General features: G+C 36.2%; 1 protein-coding gene across 2 annotated transcripts in view; it reads right to left on the bottom strand.

The window, feature by feature from the left end:
- The window catches only part of BRINP3 (BMP/retinoic acid inducible neural specific 3), a 204,478-nt gene that overhangs the window by 174,695 nt on the left and 10,050 nt on the right, over nucleotides 1–19,733 (bottom strand). Inside the window, exon 2 of one of the 2 annotated variants that reach the window (XM_061345337.1) lies at nucleotides 12,435–12,720. The exons of the other annotated variant lie outside the window; for it this stretch is intronic. Within the exon in view, the coding sequence (XP_061201321.1) occupies nucleotides 12,435–12,670 (236 nt within the window). The 5' untranslated portion in view covers nucleotides 12,671–12,720. The remainder of the gene's footprint in view (nucleotides 1–12,434; nucleotides 12,721–19,733) is intronic. 2 annotated transcript variants of the gene reach the window in all.

Genomic DNA, 19,733 nt, shown 5'->3' with positions numbered 1-19,733 from the left:
AAACTATGCAACCACATTGTTGTAGTAGATATAGGTGGGTGTTACAGCCATATGGCTTTTTCTCTTCCAAATAATTTTTTTAACTTACTGCTCAACTTCAAGCAAATTTCACTGTTTTTTAGACATGTAAAACCATAAATAATTTTTACATTATTTTCATGATTTATGATCATAAGTCATAATAGCAAATAATGTGATTACAAAGGCACACCTGAAAATGACTCCAAAGAGCTGAATGTGAGTGCAAAGGAGTGACCATCTTCTAAATGTCTTGACTGCAAAGTAAGCTTTGGTCAGACTCAGCCATCAAGCAATAGACACAAAGCTGTAGGAGAACAATCTGTCTTCATTATGGCACTCAAAGAACAGCTGTTTCCCTGTAATTACCCTGTGGGTATTAAACTGAAGCTACTTCCTCTCACCCTGCACTCAGCAGATACTGTTAGCAGGCAATCACTCCAGTGGCCTTTTCACACCTGGGATGGTTACCATCATTTTCCTTTCTTTTCTTGCTTTAAGGTGTGTTATTTGCCATACTAGCATCTTCTGAAATGACTTTTTTGTGAATATATTTCAGGATGATCTCACACCAAAACAGAGAATTAAAAACACAAGTTTTTCACCAGATTAGAAATGCAGATTTCACAAGAATAAAACGACCTTATAGAAGGTACACCCTGTCATGAGACACAGCTATCAGTCACAAATCCATTTGATATCATGTAACTGAATGTCTCTCTGTTCCACCCTAGTTTCTCAAAAGTTCTGTTCCCTGGCTAAATTCTGAGATACTGATAGCAAGCTTGTTTAACTAAAATTGACCTCTCCCTACCGTTTTGTCCCAATTACTGTAACAGAAACAGTCCTTTTCAGGGACAGATTAATACTGATTCATACATGTCAGCCGTACATGGGAATTCCCTAAGATTCAACTGAATCAGAAACTGAAGTCCTGTCACCTCAGGTTTTGCTGTCTAGAAACTTGGCAAATCTTATTTTGTATTAAGATAAAAACCAAATAAAGGCTGTTTATGCTGTCAACAATGATAGAAATTCTTGCAAACCCACTCATGTTATGGAATTCTCATTTTTCAACTGTGAAAACAAGAGAAATAGAGTGAAGTAAGTGTGACTGTCATACATAAAATTTTGTTTCCCAATAAATATAGAATAGGTACATGGAGACATTTTTAAATGCTTAAATGTGGGGGTTTTAATTTTTTTTCTTTTTTGAAGCGCTTATTTTGTTTTTTTATCTCTCATAACAGAAAGAGTGAATGTCAGGGTACTTAATATATTGTGCTCATAACTAGCATTCCTTGATGGTTTTGGTAAGAATGAGATGGATACCCAAGTCACACGGAACTTCAATGTCAGAACCGAGAAACAACCACACATTTATTTGAGCTTATTTAGGCCAAAGAGACAGCAGTAAAAATAGACACAACTGTTACTTCTTCAGGCAAAATTTTAAATAAACAGATGGACCTTCAAAGTCAACCATATGAGAAATAGATTTACTGAAAAGAAAAGCAAATTTCATAGGCAATTCAAATAAAATTATCCTTCAGATACTATTCAATTCCTGACACCAAAAAAAAAGTTAAAAGACAAAGGCATCTAAGCATGAAAGTAGCAATAAAGCACAGACTAGTGAGTCATTTAAGAGGCATATGAAAGAATGGATCAGGATGTAGCTTTATGTTGTTATTAGTCATAACTTGGGCATGCAACATGGGCACTGAACTCAGCATGATCTTCCTTCAATTCCTTGAAAGTCAGGAGTTATGCACAACTTGTTGTATTTTTCAGATATATTGACAAGTGTTATCGGAGTTCAATGCCCAAACAGGAGCACATGTCGGATCCACAAGTTCAAAATGCAGGTGGAAAATCTGTGGCATATGGATTTCATATGACATTATCACACAAGGAATCTGTGGAAAACTAACTGAGAGTTAAATACAGAGCTTCTGTCGCAACACACATACATCTTTTTTTTTTTTTTTTCTGTACACACATAGGAAAACTATAGTTTCTGGGGTTCAGCTGTAACAATTATTTTTCTTCTTCTTAAACTGGGCTTAAACCATGACACAAGGCCAATTTCATTAACTGTACTCCATGTGGAAAGATAGATGAATTAAAATGGTTCCATCAGACCCTGTATGAAATAGAAAGTTCATGTTAACGTGTTTCAGTTACAGATTCTCATATTTCTTTTATCATAGCCACAGCTAAAGTTTAATGTCAGTGGAATAATCTAGAGTTGACCAAAAGCATAGCAAAATGCAGAAAAAGCTGACAGAATGCTTCTGACAGACACATTTTAATACAAAGGGCTAATGGGGAAAGGTCTTTTGACAATGCCAGCATTATGGAGAATTTCTGGGCCTCCGGTTCATCAGGAAGTGTCCGTACTAAACTTCATTAATGTATTGGTCAAAGGTTCTTATTCAGACACCTGACTGTAGAAGATATGTTTCTTTTTCTAATAAACAATATTCTCCTTACTGAAAAAAATAAACTCACTTAATTTTCATATATCTGTATTTATCAATATATGTACATATATATACGTATACACACACATGTACACACATGCATGTACATGTGTCCATATATATATACACACACATAAACGTATATAAACATACATGAATTCATATGCACACAGATTCACTCTCACAGTAATCGCAAATATTTGGGTCCTAGAAATGAGTAACTAAACAAGCATTGCTGACTACATGTTTTCCACTTATTCCAATTTAATGAATCTGGTGGTTTGCTACCAGAAGCATCATTAGATATTTTATAGAATAAAAATGGCAATGAGCAGTTTTTTGTAACAAGAGACCTTACTACACGTCCTTCATTTTTAATCACTTGGAATTATTATGTTTTCATTTATTTCATATGGCTAAATATGTAAAATGTTGACAAAAAAGATTTATTCTGTTTATTAATGCAGGTTAACACATTGGTTATGCTGTGTTATTTTAGAATTTAGTTTTATTATTATAGCATATAGCCAGTATTTTACATTAATAGCTAAAGTCATGGTTTAAATAAAATACATATATATGTAATTGGATAAAAAAATGTAAGCAGATAAGCAAAGCTGATATTGTATTTCCCTTCCTAGTAAAACATTCAATTTTACTATTAGCAGTCAGGGCATAAGTTAAAAATCCCTATTTTAAAATTTCAAGAACTGTATTAATATAGTTCAGAAATCATTAATATACAAATATGTATTTTAAATTACTCAATTATATTTCCTCAAGTCTCAGGTGCTGCTGATCTTTCAGAATATTTGGTAGAATATGCCTTAGTCTCTTAATTTTTAATTATGTTACTCATATAAGTCAAAACATGTGCATGTGTTTTGCTCTTGAGAAATGAAACATTCTTTACTTGAAGCCAGATAGTACCTTTTCTATGCATGTAAAACTGGCATATACAACTTCAAAATTGCTAGTGGGTTTGTATGTGCTGTTTTCAGATATATATGTAATTTGATATTTATATATATATAAATATCAAATTGTATGATCAATAAAAAGATCTTGTCTTCTCAACCTGCATAAATAAAGAAGGAATTGAAAGTAACAGAGGATGAACTGAGATATAGAGCCATTAATGTCCTTAAGAATACTATTATCCATGACAATCATCTTGGGATTCTAGGGAGAATCAAGAAACAAAACATTATTTTGAAGTATTGCTTTTCTTCACAAGGATGTCTGTTGAATGAGGCTGTTGCTGCACAATAAAAATTCACAACCAGCATAATGACTAGTAAAACCTGTAGAGTCAATCAATCAGAGCTAGAAGACAATAAGACTTGAATTCTGAGATATTGACTATGACCTTAAGTCAATGATAAGAAAATTACAAAAAATTCTTGAGTGAGCACATTTGGTGTCAGTTGTTCTTTTTTCTGTATGGAAAAGGCACAAATAACCTTCTATATAAAGAATCATACATTCTAATCAATACTACTTTCTTTTTATAGAGAAAAGGTTTCTGTGCTACTCAGTTCTTTATGTAATACATAACATGCCACTCATACAGACTTACACATGAACAAAAAAGAAAAACCTGAAAGCCATTCTTGCAGGTTTGGAGTTGACTACTGACCTAGCAGCAATGAGGAAAAATAACAATATAGGGATTAAAGCACAGAGAACTTCATTCAAATTATAATATTAAAATAAAAAAAATATATTTTTTTTTTTGCAGCCAAAAGAAATTTTGGTAATTGTTTTCCCTCTTTATGAAAGTTATCAACATTTGAAATCTACATCTTGAGTATCAGTGACAGGACCAGCAGGGATATTTAAGCAAAAATTAAAAGAAAGGGCAAATAAAAGAGCAAAGACCTAAATAACCAAAAATTCTCAACCTATTAATGAAAATTACCTGATTTCATGCCGAGGATCCTGGCAGACTATCCTGCTGACTGAAGAATGGATCTATTATTAGTGCTAAACAGCTTTTATACTACTTCAGTGATTGCACAAAACCATTCAGTTACAGCCTGTATTATCCTAAATTTTAGGGCAATTTAAATGATTTATAAACTTACTAACTGAAATGTTTACACCCCATATTCTCTAAATAAATATTCTTTGTTCTAGGGAAAAATATCAGTAGGAGGTTTGATCTAATAATTATCCCTAAAGTATTAGATTTTAAAAGTGTGTAAATCCTGGAAACAAATTATAATAATGTTTACTTAAAATAAGATTCACTCTCCTCTTTTCCATTTGAGTTTCCTTGGGATCTTTGATTAAATACATCAAGCAAGGAAGACGAAATACAAAGAGAGATTGTCAAAAAAAGACTCCTGCAGTGTATTACAAAATAAAAAACACAGAAGGCAATCTTGGCATCAATATTCTCTTTTTTTGCCAAGCTGAAACATGCTTGTGTTCTCATGAAACTGACTCCTGAGAACACTACTAATCCTGATGTCCTAGCCAGGACTGCTCCCTAGTATCCTTCCCAGCACTACCACTTTGCTTACTGAGAGAAACTCTACCCTTGTTTTGAAAACCAATAGTTTAATACTGAGACAACCAAATGGAGTGAGGGAATAAGGGTTAGATCTGACCCTGGTCAGTGTCAAAACAATTTAGAGGCTTTGGAATGCTGTAGGATTAAGATGATTGATAGAAAAATTTCTTGTTGTTCACTGAGATTTCTGCAAGGTTCTGTAAGAAGCCAGTGTCTCTTAAAACTACACTATTTCATCAGGGTGTGGTCATGCTTTTCCAAAGACTTTCAAAGTGTATTGAGGGCTGGTGTGAATCAGTGTCACAAGTGAGCTCAGTAACTCTTGTGCTCTTGAGTGATAAGTGCTAGCCTTTTACCTACAGCAGGTGATTTCTCTGCTGTGCTGCCTCATATATATAACAGAGCTACAAAGAGAGAGACATTACGGAACTCAGAACTAAATATCTCTCTTCGGCCCTTCCAGTCCACCTCTGAGCCCTTCATATCTGTCTGTCCTTTTTCCTGGGCCAAAAGTATCTGCAAGAGATCACTCTTTTATCATTGTCTTTGGAAATATCTTTTATCACTGCCTGTGGAGATATTCCTACCTGGGGCAGAGATCTTGCATACCTGGGATTGAGGAGACAGACAGAAACAGGTGTTCAGTCCTTATCTCCTGCACCTCTGGTATCTCTGGTATCCATCAGAGGAGCTCCTCAGGCTGCCAGTGCCATCGGAGGTAGCCACAGGAACATCAGTGAGAGACTCCTTTGCCTTTATGAACACCCATTCTCTGTACTTGCCAGTCCATTGAGATTACTAGTAAATTAAACTAGGCTCCAGTTATAATTCATCTGAATACATTTGTCAAAGTCTTTTGTTATGTATACATAGCTTCTCAGTTTAAATTGTTCCTTTATTTCCACCATTTCACAAGCACATACCTTACAGAGGTTCCCCTACTTGATAACTACCTGGTATGTGTAGGTCATAAAACATTGTCCAAGTTAGACCTGGAAATGTGGACGTTTAATGGGACTTTTTGCTCAGGTATGCACTTCTGCAAGCAGTTTCACCAAAGCCTGTTATTTAACTTGCATCATGTCTTTGTTATACCCAACTAACTAGACTAAGAGAGACTGTTAAAGTATATCACAATCAGAAATTAAATTCATTGATATATTTCAGTTCCAGACATTCTTTAAAAATGTCCAACTTTTTTTTTTTTTTTACATTAATTAAACAATGTTTCTCTATAGAAAACTACTGCTGTTGATTCCTCAGGACCAAAATCACCATCATTTTGTCCCGTGTACCTATGCTGCCTGTAGCAATGAGGCCGCTGTATCGGACTACAAGTTATTTTTTCAGAGGAAATCTATCAACTCCCAACTCAAGGAACTATCTTTGAGCTGCTTTTCTCTGTTCCCAGCCTGTGAGCCACTAGGTTTGTGTATTCAGTAGTTTAGCCTTTTGTAAACATTCTGAGAATGACGATCCATTTGATTACTTTGTCTTTTACTGGCCAGGTTGAATGGAAAATTCCCTAAATCAAGCTGACCAATTACAATGTAGGGCAGAAGCAATTTACTGATACAGCGAATTTCTGGAAAAGGCAGACAGAACTGTTCCTGCTATTTATTCCCTATTGATGCAGTGATTGTGGAAGGCAAACATGTTTGCTCTTTGATGCATTTATAATTCCAACTCTCAGTTGCCCAGCAGTGATACTGTGCATACCCAAAGGAGTAAATGTTCTGAAGACAATGGTTGACCAGTTTGCTAAGTTACCTGTTGAAGCTGCTTTGTTACAGTTAGCCAGCTACAGCCCATTTCTCTCTTCAATGTCTACAGTACTAATTTGCCTTATTCCTTTCTTTGATATATTCTGTTCCACTCCTCTGTCACTACCTTACCTTTTGTGGGTTTTGTGTGTGAAGTTTCACGTTAAGGAAACTAAAGTCTATGTCTGAGAAATAAGCTCCTGTCTTAGTTTCCAAAGAAATCTTATCTCAAAACTACAACAGTTCTGGTGCTTCCAATACCAAATCAGCCCGTCCAAAAAATTGTCAGTGATGACCAGTTTCTACAGTGTGATCAAATGTATAGGAAATAACAACCAAGAAATGCCATACCATCATTTTCCTTAGACTTTTGAAAGGTATGGTGGCAGGCATTTTCAGCCCTAAAAAAACATTTGCATTGGAAGAAATTGTTGAAGATATTTTATTAGTTCTTCTCAGTGCCTTAAAATCCCTAAATTATCAGCTCAAAGGAACCTCAGGAAGAGCACAAGGAAATGTCATTCCAGGCTGTACACCACGGTGAATATTGCAGATCAGGGAATGTTGATGTGTACCTCCCACAACTGAACCATCTAGGGTTTTTTTATTGACATTGCTTATCAGATGTATACATGTATCAAGAAGTATAGTAATAAGTATGAGCTAAAATATTGTGATAGGGTACAAAACCACAACCAATTTTAATGTTGGCTCTGCTTTACACAAGTGTTAAAACATATTAGTGAGTGTTCTACTACAGTCTTCAGGCTTGCTCACTTTACCCTATAGGTTCAGTGACAAGAGGAGTCTGAACATATGAGAAGAACCCAGTATGTTATAATACAAAATAACCTTTATTTTGATAGTGTTATTTTCTAATACTTTTATACTTACCTCAGAGGATTTTCAATGGTTACTAAAACCTAGTCTGCTGTCATAAACACCACATCTTATAACCCTTTTCCCCTACTCATAGGATTGATAAGGTTTTGTAACTTAAAAAGTCTCAAAACAGTTTTACCTTAATGACTAGAAACCCTTTTAAAATAGCCAGCCTAAATTTGTTGTAGCCAGTTTATATCAATTTGGTTTTATGGCTTTTGTTTAAAACAGTTCATCTCACTTAATTATATGAATATTGACAGAAACTGTATCCTCTTTCAACTTTTGTTTTTTTCTAAACATGACAAACATTTCTGCCTTAAAAGAAAAAACAAGGCTTAGGCTCTTCTTTTCCCTGATTTTTCACATCTATTTCAGATTTTAAATCATATCGCTTGAACAAAACTACACAGTATCCCTGAGGAGATTTCCTCGGGACCTTACTTGATAGCGTGAATACTTCCCTTTAACAGTAGAAATTACCTCTTCTGATACAGAGGAGGTTCTTTGCATAATTTCACAATCACTCTTTCCATCCTGGTAACCTCTCTAGTAATTCTGTTTAGCTTTAAATTCTTTTGTCTGGAGAACTGATTTACATAAGAGGCACAGCACTCCCATTGTGTATTAAAATAACAAATTATAAACTCAGTTTTCCTTGCCAAAATATTTACTAATAATAACTACAGGAGCCACCTTCTATAAAATATTGACACAGCATTCCCACTAATTTAGAGGTGCTTTCCTGGCATCTCTCTTCATAGATCAGTGGCAATGAATGCAACCAAAAACTGTAGCAATTATTAAATATCCTGTAAGAGGATATTTCCTTCAAAGAATTACAGGGACTACAACACTGCCATATAATCAACATAACCAGCCCACCATTCCCAACTTATAACAATTTTGGTAACATCAGTTGCAATTATTTAGCGTACTGCGATATATGATTAAAACAGTGTTACATATGTATTTGTCTTTTTTGGGTCTATTCTGTAATGTTAAAAGCTCCTCTCTTTGGGGAGTTAAGCACACTGCAGAATCAATTTGCTTGTTCATGGACTTAGTTGATCTTATAGGTATAGATTAAAATATTGGTGACAGTAGATTTTTTAAGTGCTCCTTCCCATAATTTATGCATGAGTTGTTTTTATCACATGCTTGTTTTATGCTCTGGATTCTAGATAGGGAGGTAAGGGAAAGTCTAACTTTCGTCTTTAAAAACATATGTTTTAAAACCTCTCATTTAAAAATTGGTCTCAGTCAATAAGTGTGATCCTCAGTGCCAATCTTTGGCTTCATCCTTACATTTTATAGTTTTGTTTATAATGATGAAGGGGTGTAGATACAAAGCAGTTGGTTTTTGTCTCGTTGGCATAAAACAGTAAGGGAAAAAACAGAAATGCAAGCACACAAGTTCGTATAGTGATAATGTGTTCTTTGATTAAACTAAAAGTTGGACTCCATCTATTTTAAATGCAAACAGACTATGTAATTTAAGAACTGAAAAAGATAAAGCTACTGTACATTATGGAAAACAATTGCCACATATATTTAAGTAAAACTTAAAACTTTTAAATCAGTGTGTTTCCTGCCATAGCACTTACCAGAATAAAAACAAGTAGTGCAACATTTCTTACTCAATAGCTAAGAAATAATGACAATTTTTTCCGTCAAGCTTGAAGTAATCTTCATTTTAATATTCTTTGTTGTTCTCTTTAATATATGCTTTTCCAGTTCTCTGTCCTATTATCTTGATTTTAATCATTCTATATCTTTCATGGACCTACACTACTTGACCTTGTTCACATTCAAATCAGTGTCAGACAATGGTGCAGGATAAAGGTCTTCACCTCTGGCACTTTGGTATTTACAGAAATACGCATTACCCAATTAATCAAAAACAGAATAATATGTTCTCTGCTTTTTAGTAGGATCTTGATTGTAAGAGGGAATGCCATTTTCAAATTTAAAAAAAAAAGGGTGGAATTTACTGATTTGAGATTTAATTTTTTTCTACACCATTACAGTCTCCCGCCGAAATTTCCTCCAACACATTTTAAAATACTACATGCAGTATGTGTAGCTCACTACTGGTTTTATATTATTTTTATTGAGACCATTTAATTCTTGTTAATTGTAAACATCTAGTCCCAGTGTTGGGTTGGTCATCCTGAGTTAGTTCTCACTGGTAGCAGTGTTTGTTATGTTTTGTCAGAGAAATACAATGTGTTATCTGTGTATGGCTTGGATGCTATTGACCTGGATACATGGAAAGAGAGCTGCTACTTGTAACAGTGCCATCAGTGTTTTTGAAGACAACTCCTTCACCAAAAGAGAGAAAAAAAGAGGTCTTTTGTCATTTTCTGTCTGACACTACTGTGTTACCAACATCCTAGCAGAAAGGATTCAAAATGGGACATAATCTGCTGGAATCTCTCACACCCTTCACCTTTCTTCAGCCCCACGGATTTTGACCTGGCATGGATGTTAAAATTAATAGAGGCAACTTCCCTTCTCATTTACACTTAATATGTCAAGTTTCATGTGTGATCTTTAGGGGCTGAAGTGAAAGCAAAGGAAAAGGAATCCTTTCTGTTGGCACTATTTGGAGTGACCTTTCTTTCTTCCTAATATGATTCAGCTGAGTCAATGCAGGCTTGTGCTTTCCCCTTCCGTACCTCTCCATTCAATTCAGGACTGTGTCCCTGAGGGATCATTTTCATTAGGTAAAAGATCGGTGGGGGAATGAACAGACCAATTAGACTCCAGATCCTTTAGCCTGGGAAAGCTCACAGTAAAGCAACAGGGATTAAATTTACACTGTGAGGTTTGTAACAAGGTCACCATGTTCTGCACTACTTGCTAACAGGACTATATTTTAGAAGGAAACTTTGCAGTTAGGTTTATATTTGGAGGACTAAATAATAAAAAAAAAAAAAACGCAGCTTTTCTTTTGTTTCAGGTAGCTTGTGCCTATTGACTTCCTGGTTCATTTCTTGAAAAGAATAGGCAAAGAACAGAAATAAACACAAGAAACACTTTCTGTAGGATTTTTTAAATTAAAGTAAGTTGAAACCTATGTACATACCCAAATAAATATTAGTTATATGATTAGAGATTTATAAAATTTAACAGTGCTTCTGTAATGATGGCTGAGAGGAAAAAAATTCTCAAAGACCTGGTTAAAAGAGCTGAAATGAAATACAGTTCCATCTTTGATGTTTTTAGTAAGATAATTTTGGTTCAGTGTTGACTAATACAGAATAATAAGAATAAAATATGCTGCCTCAGTCTCTGTATTATTGGCTTTACATTATTGGTCCTGACAGCTGGCTTTTAAAGTGCAGTAAATACTGGGAAATGCTGTTCTGTTAAGACAGGCCTCTTCATCAAGCATATTTCCAAATCACACTTTATTTTCAAAATGTGTTTAATTTCTCCATATATGGCAAAGAAACCCACTGCAAAATTGACCTGAGACAGAGTGCCCTCTACTGCATGTATTTATGAAAGGAAAACAAAGTTCCTTAAAAATAAAATCTTTACAGGCTGAGACCAGCAGTTTTGTCACAGGCCACTGGATGTTGAACTAAATATGATGTACGTATAGGCATATATCATTCTTACCTTCTTCTAATGAGATGGATACCACTGAAGAAGTTTAAAATCAGTATGAAAGTTGCTCAAAATATTTCATGGTTTTAAATAAAGTCAGCATGTGTATTTTCATACCAAAATGGTCTGAGTTTGTAGGTTGAAGACTTATTAGGGAAATTAAGAATCATTGCTACATTGCCCTGCTGCCAACCCTTTCTCTTCGCTGACAGAAGGGATCTATAACAATATAAAGTGAAAAGGTCTCTCTGCTCACAGTTTTGTTTTCTTGGTCCTTAGTCTCCCATGCTCCCCTATTTCTCCCCTTCTTTCTATTTGCTATGTCCTTGAAAAACCTGTTCAATGTTACTGAGTTATATCTCTTGCAAATTATTAAGGTATTTCACCACTGCTGTCACAAAAGATTAGAAACTGAGAGGTTACAAATGTATTATGAAAGCAATTCTACAGCAAGGCACATATTCTCATGAAGACTATACTTTTGAAGTCTTCCTTTGTTTTTTCTTTTCTCAGTCTGAATTGGGCCAGCCTAATACTGATGTTTGTGATGGACCAAACACCTGCAACTTCTGTTAAAATTCAGTCACCCTTACTGTTCAGTCCCTCAGGCATTAGAAAACCCCTTCTGAAAACCCTAACTAACATTAAACTAATATTAAACCTTCTGAGACACTTTTGAAATGCCCGGATTTGTACAATAAAGTCTATGATTTGCCAGCAGTATCTGTGGAGCCACAATTTCATTCTTAATGTCTCAGCTTATGTCTTGATGAGCCACACTGAAAGCATTTAATTGGATCTTGCTGCATGATCAAAGGTGTTTCATGTTAGCCCTCTGCAATCAAACATGGTGTTTGAATACATTAGGACATTTTTATGTCACTAAGGGCAGAGTAGAGGCAGGTAATAAAATAATGTTTTCTAAAGCAACATAATCAATTACCAATAGATCTTTAAACAAAATAGAAACACAAGCAGGCAGTTCCATAGTACACAGTGCATATATAGCCTTATATATATTTCAGCAATGAATTTTGTGTCTATGGATTTGTTCCCACATCTGAGACTTTCTTTTAAGGAAACCCTTGTTGATAATTTACAACTTCCATGGGTGATTATCTCTGTATTTACTTTCCCTTTGCTTCATACCTGTAAATCTTGTATCTTGTGCTAAATCCCTGTCGACTTCTGTCCACAAAATCTGTGTATTCCTGTGAGCGATGGAAGGGTCCCTTATCAGACAGGAGCCAGTCGAAGGGGCTTGTGGCATGCTGATCCGAAACGGCAGCAACAGCTAAAACCCAGCAATGAAGACTCAGTGCTATCCACTCCCATAGAGCCATCAGAGAGAACAATTCAGCACCAGCACTGCATCGCCATATCATGCTTCCACTGGGGACTTAGAGCCTTCATTCTCTTAGCTTTCCCTCAACACCTAGACAAAATACACAGTCAATTAGATAAGCGCACACTAGGCATCCCTTGGAAGTAGAAACAAGTTTCCTTTCTTTCTGCTTAAAGAGATAGTGGCCTGTACTTTATTACACTTTACATTAGCATAAACCCCGCTAGGCTAGTTAACAGTGGAGTGTTTCAGTGCTTCAAACACAGTGAAACTAATGTCTTCATTAGCATCATCAGTGATAATATTTACTGTTGAAGGGAAACCTTTACATACTGTCGGGGAGGGATTGTTGGGTATTCTTCCAATAACGCTAATCATTAATAAAAAATATGCAACACAAGAATTATTGCCTGTTAGCATCACTACAAAATCATTCATCAATATCTACGCATAAGGTTGCAGTTCAGATACTGGACAGAAAACAAATGAGATTCAGAAGACCCATGTTGCTTTTTTTTTTTTTTTATGTCTTTGGAAATGTCACTTAATGGCTTGTCTTCACTACAAACATAGTAAACAGACACATTAGTCTGTTCAAACTACTGGAGCTGGACAAAGAGTGACTGCACTGATCAGTAGCACTGGAGCTACCCACAGTGATGAGTTCAATAAGTTATTCAAGCTCCAGACCCTGCAAGTTTGGGTATCCCTTACAGCAGCACTTAACTTTCAGTCCAATTCACTCTAAAACAATGAATCAGAAATACTATTTAAATGGAGTCTGAACAATGGTTTGGGTCTTCAATCAAAAACCAAGTATTAACCATAGTTAGAGAGCCTCATGTAGGAACTCAGTGAAAACAAGCCACAGTTTGTCTCTATACCTCAGCCCCATACCTGTGAAAGGGGATAATGATTCTATATCTTGCTCAGATTTTGTGAAAACGTTTATGCAAGAGCATGAAGTTCTCAGAAATACCGAAATGACAAAGTCATGTAGATTCCTAAAAATATAGAAAAAAAATACTTCTATTTTTCTATGTAAGGTAAAACAGCACAGAATTAATTAAAATATATTAACGTAAGAGCATTACTTTTTCTAAGTGATGAATGTACAGGGAAAAATATTTTTTAATTCACGTTCACTCAAACCAGCACTCATGACATCTTTACAGTGCCCCTTGCTATGATTTTATTTGGCAAAAGAAAAATTTCTTTATCATCAGTAATTTAAAGAATGTTTCCAATATCACAGTTCTGCACACTCAGTACCACCTGTCCATTATCATGGAAATGGTGTAGCTGAATAAATATGCTGTGTGCACATATTTGAGACAGGAATATTCTGAAGATTCTTTTGTATAGATTATGAACATATCAGCTGCAGGAAGTTAGCTACCTCAAGAAGTGCATGAAAGCTCATATGAACCAACAGGAATTTACAGTCTGATAATATAATAATCTGTCTATATCACCAAAGAAATAGTTAAGTTTTATTGTTTTTTTAGGTACAAGTGTAACTGTTTGTAACATGATCTGGACTTGGATCTAAATCTACTCTCTGTCAGCTTAAATCCATTTTCCCTTGCCCTGCTACTACAGGCCCTTGTAAAAACTCCCTCTACAAACCTCTTGTAGGCCCCTTTTACGTATTGGAAGACTGTAATAAGGTCTTTCCTGATCCTTCTCTTCTCCAGGCTGAGCAAGTCCAGCCCTCTCAGCCTGTCTCTATAGCAGAGGTGCTTCAGTCCTCAGAGCATCTTTGTGGCCTTCCCTCCTCTGGACTTCTACGAACAGGTCCATATCCCTCTTGTGTGGGGACCCCAAAGCTGACTGCAGGGTTTCAGGACACAAGAGCAAGATAGAGGAGGAGAATCCCCTCCCTCGACCTCCTGGCCATGCTCCTTCTGATGCAGCCCAGGACACAGTTGACTTTCTGGGCTGCAGGTGAACACTGAGATGTTTAGCTTCTCATCAACCAACACTCCCCAAGTCCTTCTCCTCTGTTTTGCATCACAACAGAGTGAAAATCCACAGATACTTTTGTATCATTACTTATAAATCAGGGAAAAATGTACTGAATAGCATACTCTTTCACCTCCATCATCCTTTTCATAGGTTTGGAAGACCCTGGGCATATTTTCTTGTCATTAAATGAAGCTACAAAGAGCACAATGAGAATTTTAATTTCCATACCTACTGCTGTTATAAAATCACTAGCTAAGACATAACATTCTATTTTTCCTGAATCATGTTTTCAATTGAAAATAATCATGTAATGGTTTGAATTACAAGAGGTAGGAGTTTACTTTTCTAAGTATTCCTTAGCACTAAAGTGTTTCAGGCCATTAAACTGTAATGATGACTAATTGAGTCCCTTTTGAATTCAAAATTATAATATTAGGATTGGAAAATGAATTACTTTGTATACGTACCAGTCTCCTAAACTAAATCAAAAGAGCACTTAAAAGGGAATAGGTAAAAGCCATGCCCTATGTTTGTCTTAATGCTATACCTCACAGCATTTTATAAAGGCAAAATGCCTTTAAAGAACTTGAGTAGTTACAGAAGAAAATAATCTCCTTGTTTTAAAGATATATGAAGGTATTTTCTAAAAGAATGTAAGTATACTGCTAGTTCTTCGGGAAAGTAAAATAATGCGTGCATTTCTAACTGATACTTATCCACTTGTCTGTATTGTGTTATCATTGTAGAATCAGTGTGCATAGCATTACCATAACACCCTTGAGAGGTAAACTTTTACCTCAAATTAACAAATAAGGAACTGAGACATGAAAAGACCAGGACTAATATTTTTTTTAGCTGTTAGAGGGATTTTAATGTGTATTTCCTACTAAAAATCATTTAGGAAATTCCAGCCTAAACAATTTTCCTAAGGTTACAGTGTGAGAAATATCTCAGAATTTTAAATATTCAAATTATCTAATGAATGCAAATGTACTGAAAGCATTTTTCAAATATTGTTATAGGCATGTGGAACATACAAAACTGGATTTACAACAACCATCACAGAACTCCAGGGAGGAACAATTTGAATTAAATTTGCAGTAGAGTACCTGCTGGTTTTTGGGTGGGATGTGAGAGCTGAAAAATAAATGAATACCTATTAAGTAATAGAGCTGGAAGATTTTAAAGTGAAGAAGACACTCTGTAGAGAAGACATCTTCAAACAAAACTGTCATGTCAATATGCCACCTCTGATGAGCTAAATTAGAGGACAACTATCAATTATAGATGCTCAGCACAATTACTTTCTGTTATCTCCAGGGTTTCACCCAGTTACCACTTAAATTCTAATAAGTTTTCAGTACTTTCTCTTCTAAATTCTGAGGTTCAAGTGAGTACAAGAAGCATAATGGGCTAAATTCTTTGTTAGAAAAATATTGTTTCCTCACTAACAATAATGCAAATTAATTTTACTCAGCAACTTCTAGAAATCCCATAGCTAAACCTTAGCTTCCATGAACATGTAAAGGGTGCTGATGGCTGGTAAAATCCATGCATTTATATCACCCAAGAATAGACCACTGGCAAGTGCAAAACAAACATAATGTTTCTCTCTGTTATGCAAGTCTGAAAAGTACTGTGACCTTGGTCTGAGATGCTCTCTCCTCTGTTATACATGGAACAGTGCCATTGCAATCTCTCAGCACCACAGAAAGGAGCACAGCCTTGTCTCTGTCATTCCCTCTTTCCTTCTGAATCTCACAGAGATGTCCTTCTGACAGCAGAAATAAAGAAGATGAGGGTCTCTCTGAAGACTTTGATTTTTATGTTCACTAGAATTCCATGAAAATGATGAAACGTTCAAGCTCTCCATTGCAAGTTGAGAATCCTCTATGCTAACGTGGGATTCTCTTGGCTGTAACTTCTCATAATGATGAAACAAATTTTAAGATTGTTTTTCTCAGATACATCCTTTCAAATGAAAGAAATAAGTAACTTATCAGGAAACACCATGTTCATGTCTCCACAAGAGTTAGAAACCTTAATGTCTCTAAATTGGTGCACTTTTATGCAAAACCCAAAGCCTAGCTTTTTTGACTGATCCATAATAGTAATTAATAAGTATATATCCCTTTAAAAATAAAGAAAAAAATCTGAGAACAGATAGTGTAATACAACCAATTCTGTTTGCAGGTGCTTAGATTTCAGTAAGATCATAATTTTACCATTTCTGAGGTTTTTGGTATTCCATCTCTCTACTCACTTATAAGTCTTAGGGCTTTCAAAGTTACTACTTTTGATGAGTATGATAAGAGGTGCAACAGGGTACAGTTGATATTTTAGATTGCACATAACGGAAAAAAGGAACGAAGTTAATTCTAACTGTTACACAAAATTCTAAGGAATGCTACCAGTGACATCAACTTTGAATCAATGGCAAGAAGCAACATTTTACTCATCGCAGCTGAATGGGAAACAGGGAAGCTCATAAAAGACAAGATAAAGCAGAACAATTTTTTCAAAAGTTATTTTGACACTGAAAATTTGAAAAAAAATATTGTATAAAGAATAAAGCAATAATCCAAGTATCAAAGATTACTCTTATCTGCTACAAGACCCTGAGTTTATCACTTTATACCTCTGCTTTCACTTTGTCATCTGAAGTATGTGTAATGATCAAGTTGTTTACCTTTGTAAAGCACTACAGGACCTACTCATAAGAACACTGTGTTATAATAACTGATTTTTGTTGTTGTGGTTTTTCAAAAAGCTATTTTTCACAAATCAACATCTTTAAATGAATGACACCTAGGGAGGGACCTATCCATGAAATTCTCAGTCGAGTGTAAATTAAGTGGCCATGAAGCTGATGATGTGCTATGGAAGAAAATAGCAGAAAGTGCTGTAAGTACCAGCCAAAAGGAGGACGTTATACCAGAGAGCAAAAGAGCATCTCACTTGTGCTCTGCTCTCAGGTGCCACTTGTTCTGGATTCTGTTCTTCAAAGATACCCAGATCCACAGAACAATCTCTCCCAAGCTGAACTTCCTGAAGGATAGCAAAAGAACTCATGAACTGAGGTGGACTATTCTTTCCTATGTTCACAGGCAGCTGCTTGACTGTGCTTAGCCTTCATGCATTTTGAGAACCATCAGAAGCTTAGTGCAGTAAAAAGACAGCCAACACGTATGCTTGGTAGAGCAAAGAATCAGAACAGGAGCCGGGGGAGTTAAACAATGGAGAGCTCTCCCTGCCACCAGATATGATACACATGAGCTGCACCATACAGCTTGTGCCATTATGCAAGAAGTAGGAGGCATCTGGATAGATAAAATATATTTGCCAACAGATGATTTTCAGTGAGGCGGTCGAATCAGCTTGTTCTCTGTAATTTGTCGTGAGCTACAATAAGTCTCGACCTTGGAACTGTCCTCAGCAGAGACTCAAAAGTAGGTGCGTTGGCAAATATGAAATGAGAAAATAATTCTATGATGTCTAACATCCTTAAGTGAGTTCTATGTTCCAGGCTTAAAAATAGTGGGGTCCTCATATCAGGGCCTGGTATCTGCTTTGACTGTGTGCAACCTAAAGCAACATCTTTTCTTTGATGAAATAGAGCTTCGTCCACTGCTGGATTTCAGCTTTCTTTTCTCTTTGCTATGTGAAACAAGGACAAGACCCCTGTAACTATGCTCTCAAAAGCCAAAACAGAGAACAAAAGAACCTCTGATTCTCTTTATTTATTTTTTTTACCTATCCTGCAATTTTTTTCCCTCATGCCAGCTATCAGAGAAGAAGAGAAATATAAAACGCACCTACAGAAAAAGAGAGCATATGTCAGATTGACCTCTGCAGCCATCATCAGGTCTGTCTGGAACATGAGAGTTGATTGCTGCAGGTTATAGCTATTGAACACAAAACATGCTTAGGTGTTTGCACTGTCCCTGCAGAATTTCAGTCCTGCAAGTGCCTGTGAGTCTTTAATTGGATGCACCCACATGATTTCTATTGCATCCCGGTACAGCTAGTGCTGATCTCTTTAGCCCTCAAAGTACACACTGGCTGTCAGGTGTACTGAGGTAATTGTTTTAATGCCTGATATTTGTAAAAGACCTAATTTTTTCCTTTGCTGCCCAGATCATGATGTATAAATTCCCTCAGGCACTTTTTCAACCTGTTAATCTAAGTTTATCCTCCTGTGCAAATGGATCCTTATGTGCTTTAACTGATAACGTAAGGGCAGTGTCCCAAATTGCAATTTCAGTCTTTCTGCCTTAACAAGTCAATCTGTTCCTTCAACAAATACACTGAAGGGAAGAAATTAGCTGTCAGGGCTTTGAGTGCACAAACAGGCCTCGGTGATCCTGACCAGCTTCATCTGGTACTTCTGCCCGCCCTGGAGGCTGAATGGGGTCTCCTGTACCTTCTGTCTCTGTGTGAGTGGTACTGGTGTGACTGCCACAGCGCCCTCATTGGTGCTTGGGCTTGCTGGCTGGATCTCAGGCCTGGCTTGCACAGATCTTTGCCTGGAGGTCACTGTGGCACAGCTTGGCTCCCAGCCTGGTTGCAAGCACTTGCTGCTTTAGCCTTCGTTCAGCACTCATGAGCCATGAGGAGCCACTCTTCTCTACCATGTAAAGGCAGAATGCATGGTTTATGAAAGCACTTGAAAGCATCAAGCGTAAATTGTGAAGGTGCACAACAGAGAGAAAGAATCCCCCTGTCTTCATGGTGTCTCAATTTCTTATCTTTAAATAGGGGCTGGTACCTAAGCCCTTGGAAGATAAAAATCCATCAGCACATAAGGAGACAAAATCAAATGAATTTCTGGAACTGCTAAAGCAGGACCCTAACAAAGCCCTGGGTTTCAGACAACTGATACCCAGGATACCACAAAGCCACAGGAAAAAAAATAATAATAAAAAAAGATCTGCTTTGACAGCTTTAAACCTGCTCTAGACTGGATCGCTGTGCTTTAGCAATGATAAAAGTTCATACAGGATAAAGTCTTTCACTTTCCAAACACATGAGTGCATATGGACTGAGCAAAAAAACCTGTACATATAGAAACGTACTTGACATTTCAGCCTTAATCACTCTCCCATTGCCACAGGTTAAGCTAAACATTCTCTCAA

Source organism: Neopsephotus bourkii, unplaced genomic scaffold, assembly GCF_033783945.1.
Source record: "Neopsephotus bourkii isolate Nb327-2 ecotype Australia unplaced genomic scaffold, CSIRO-AGI_Nbou_v1 NB_234, whole genome shotgun sequence".
Lineage (NCBI taxonomy): Eukaryota > Metazoa > Chordata > Aves > Psittaciformes > Psittacidae > Neopsephotus > Neopsephotus bourkii.
Note: the sequence above shows the minus strand (reverse complement) of the source record. Positions and strands in the feature narration are given on the sequence as shown.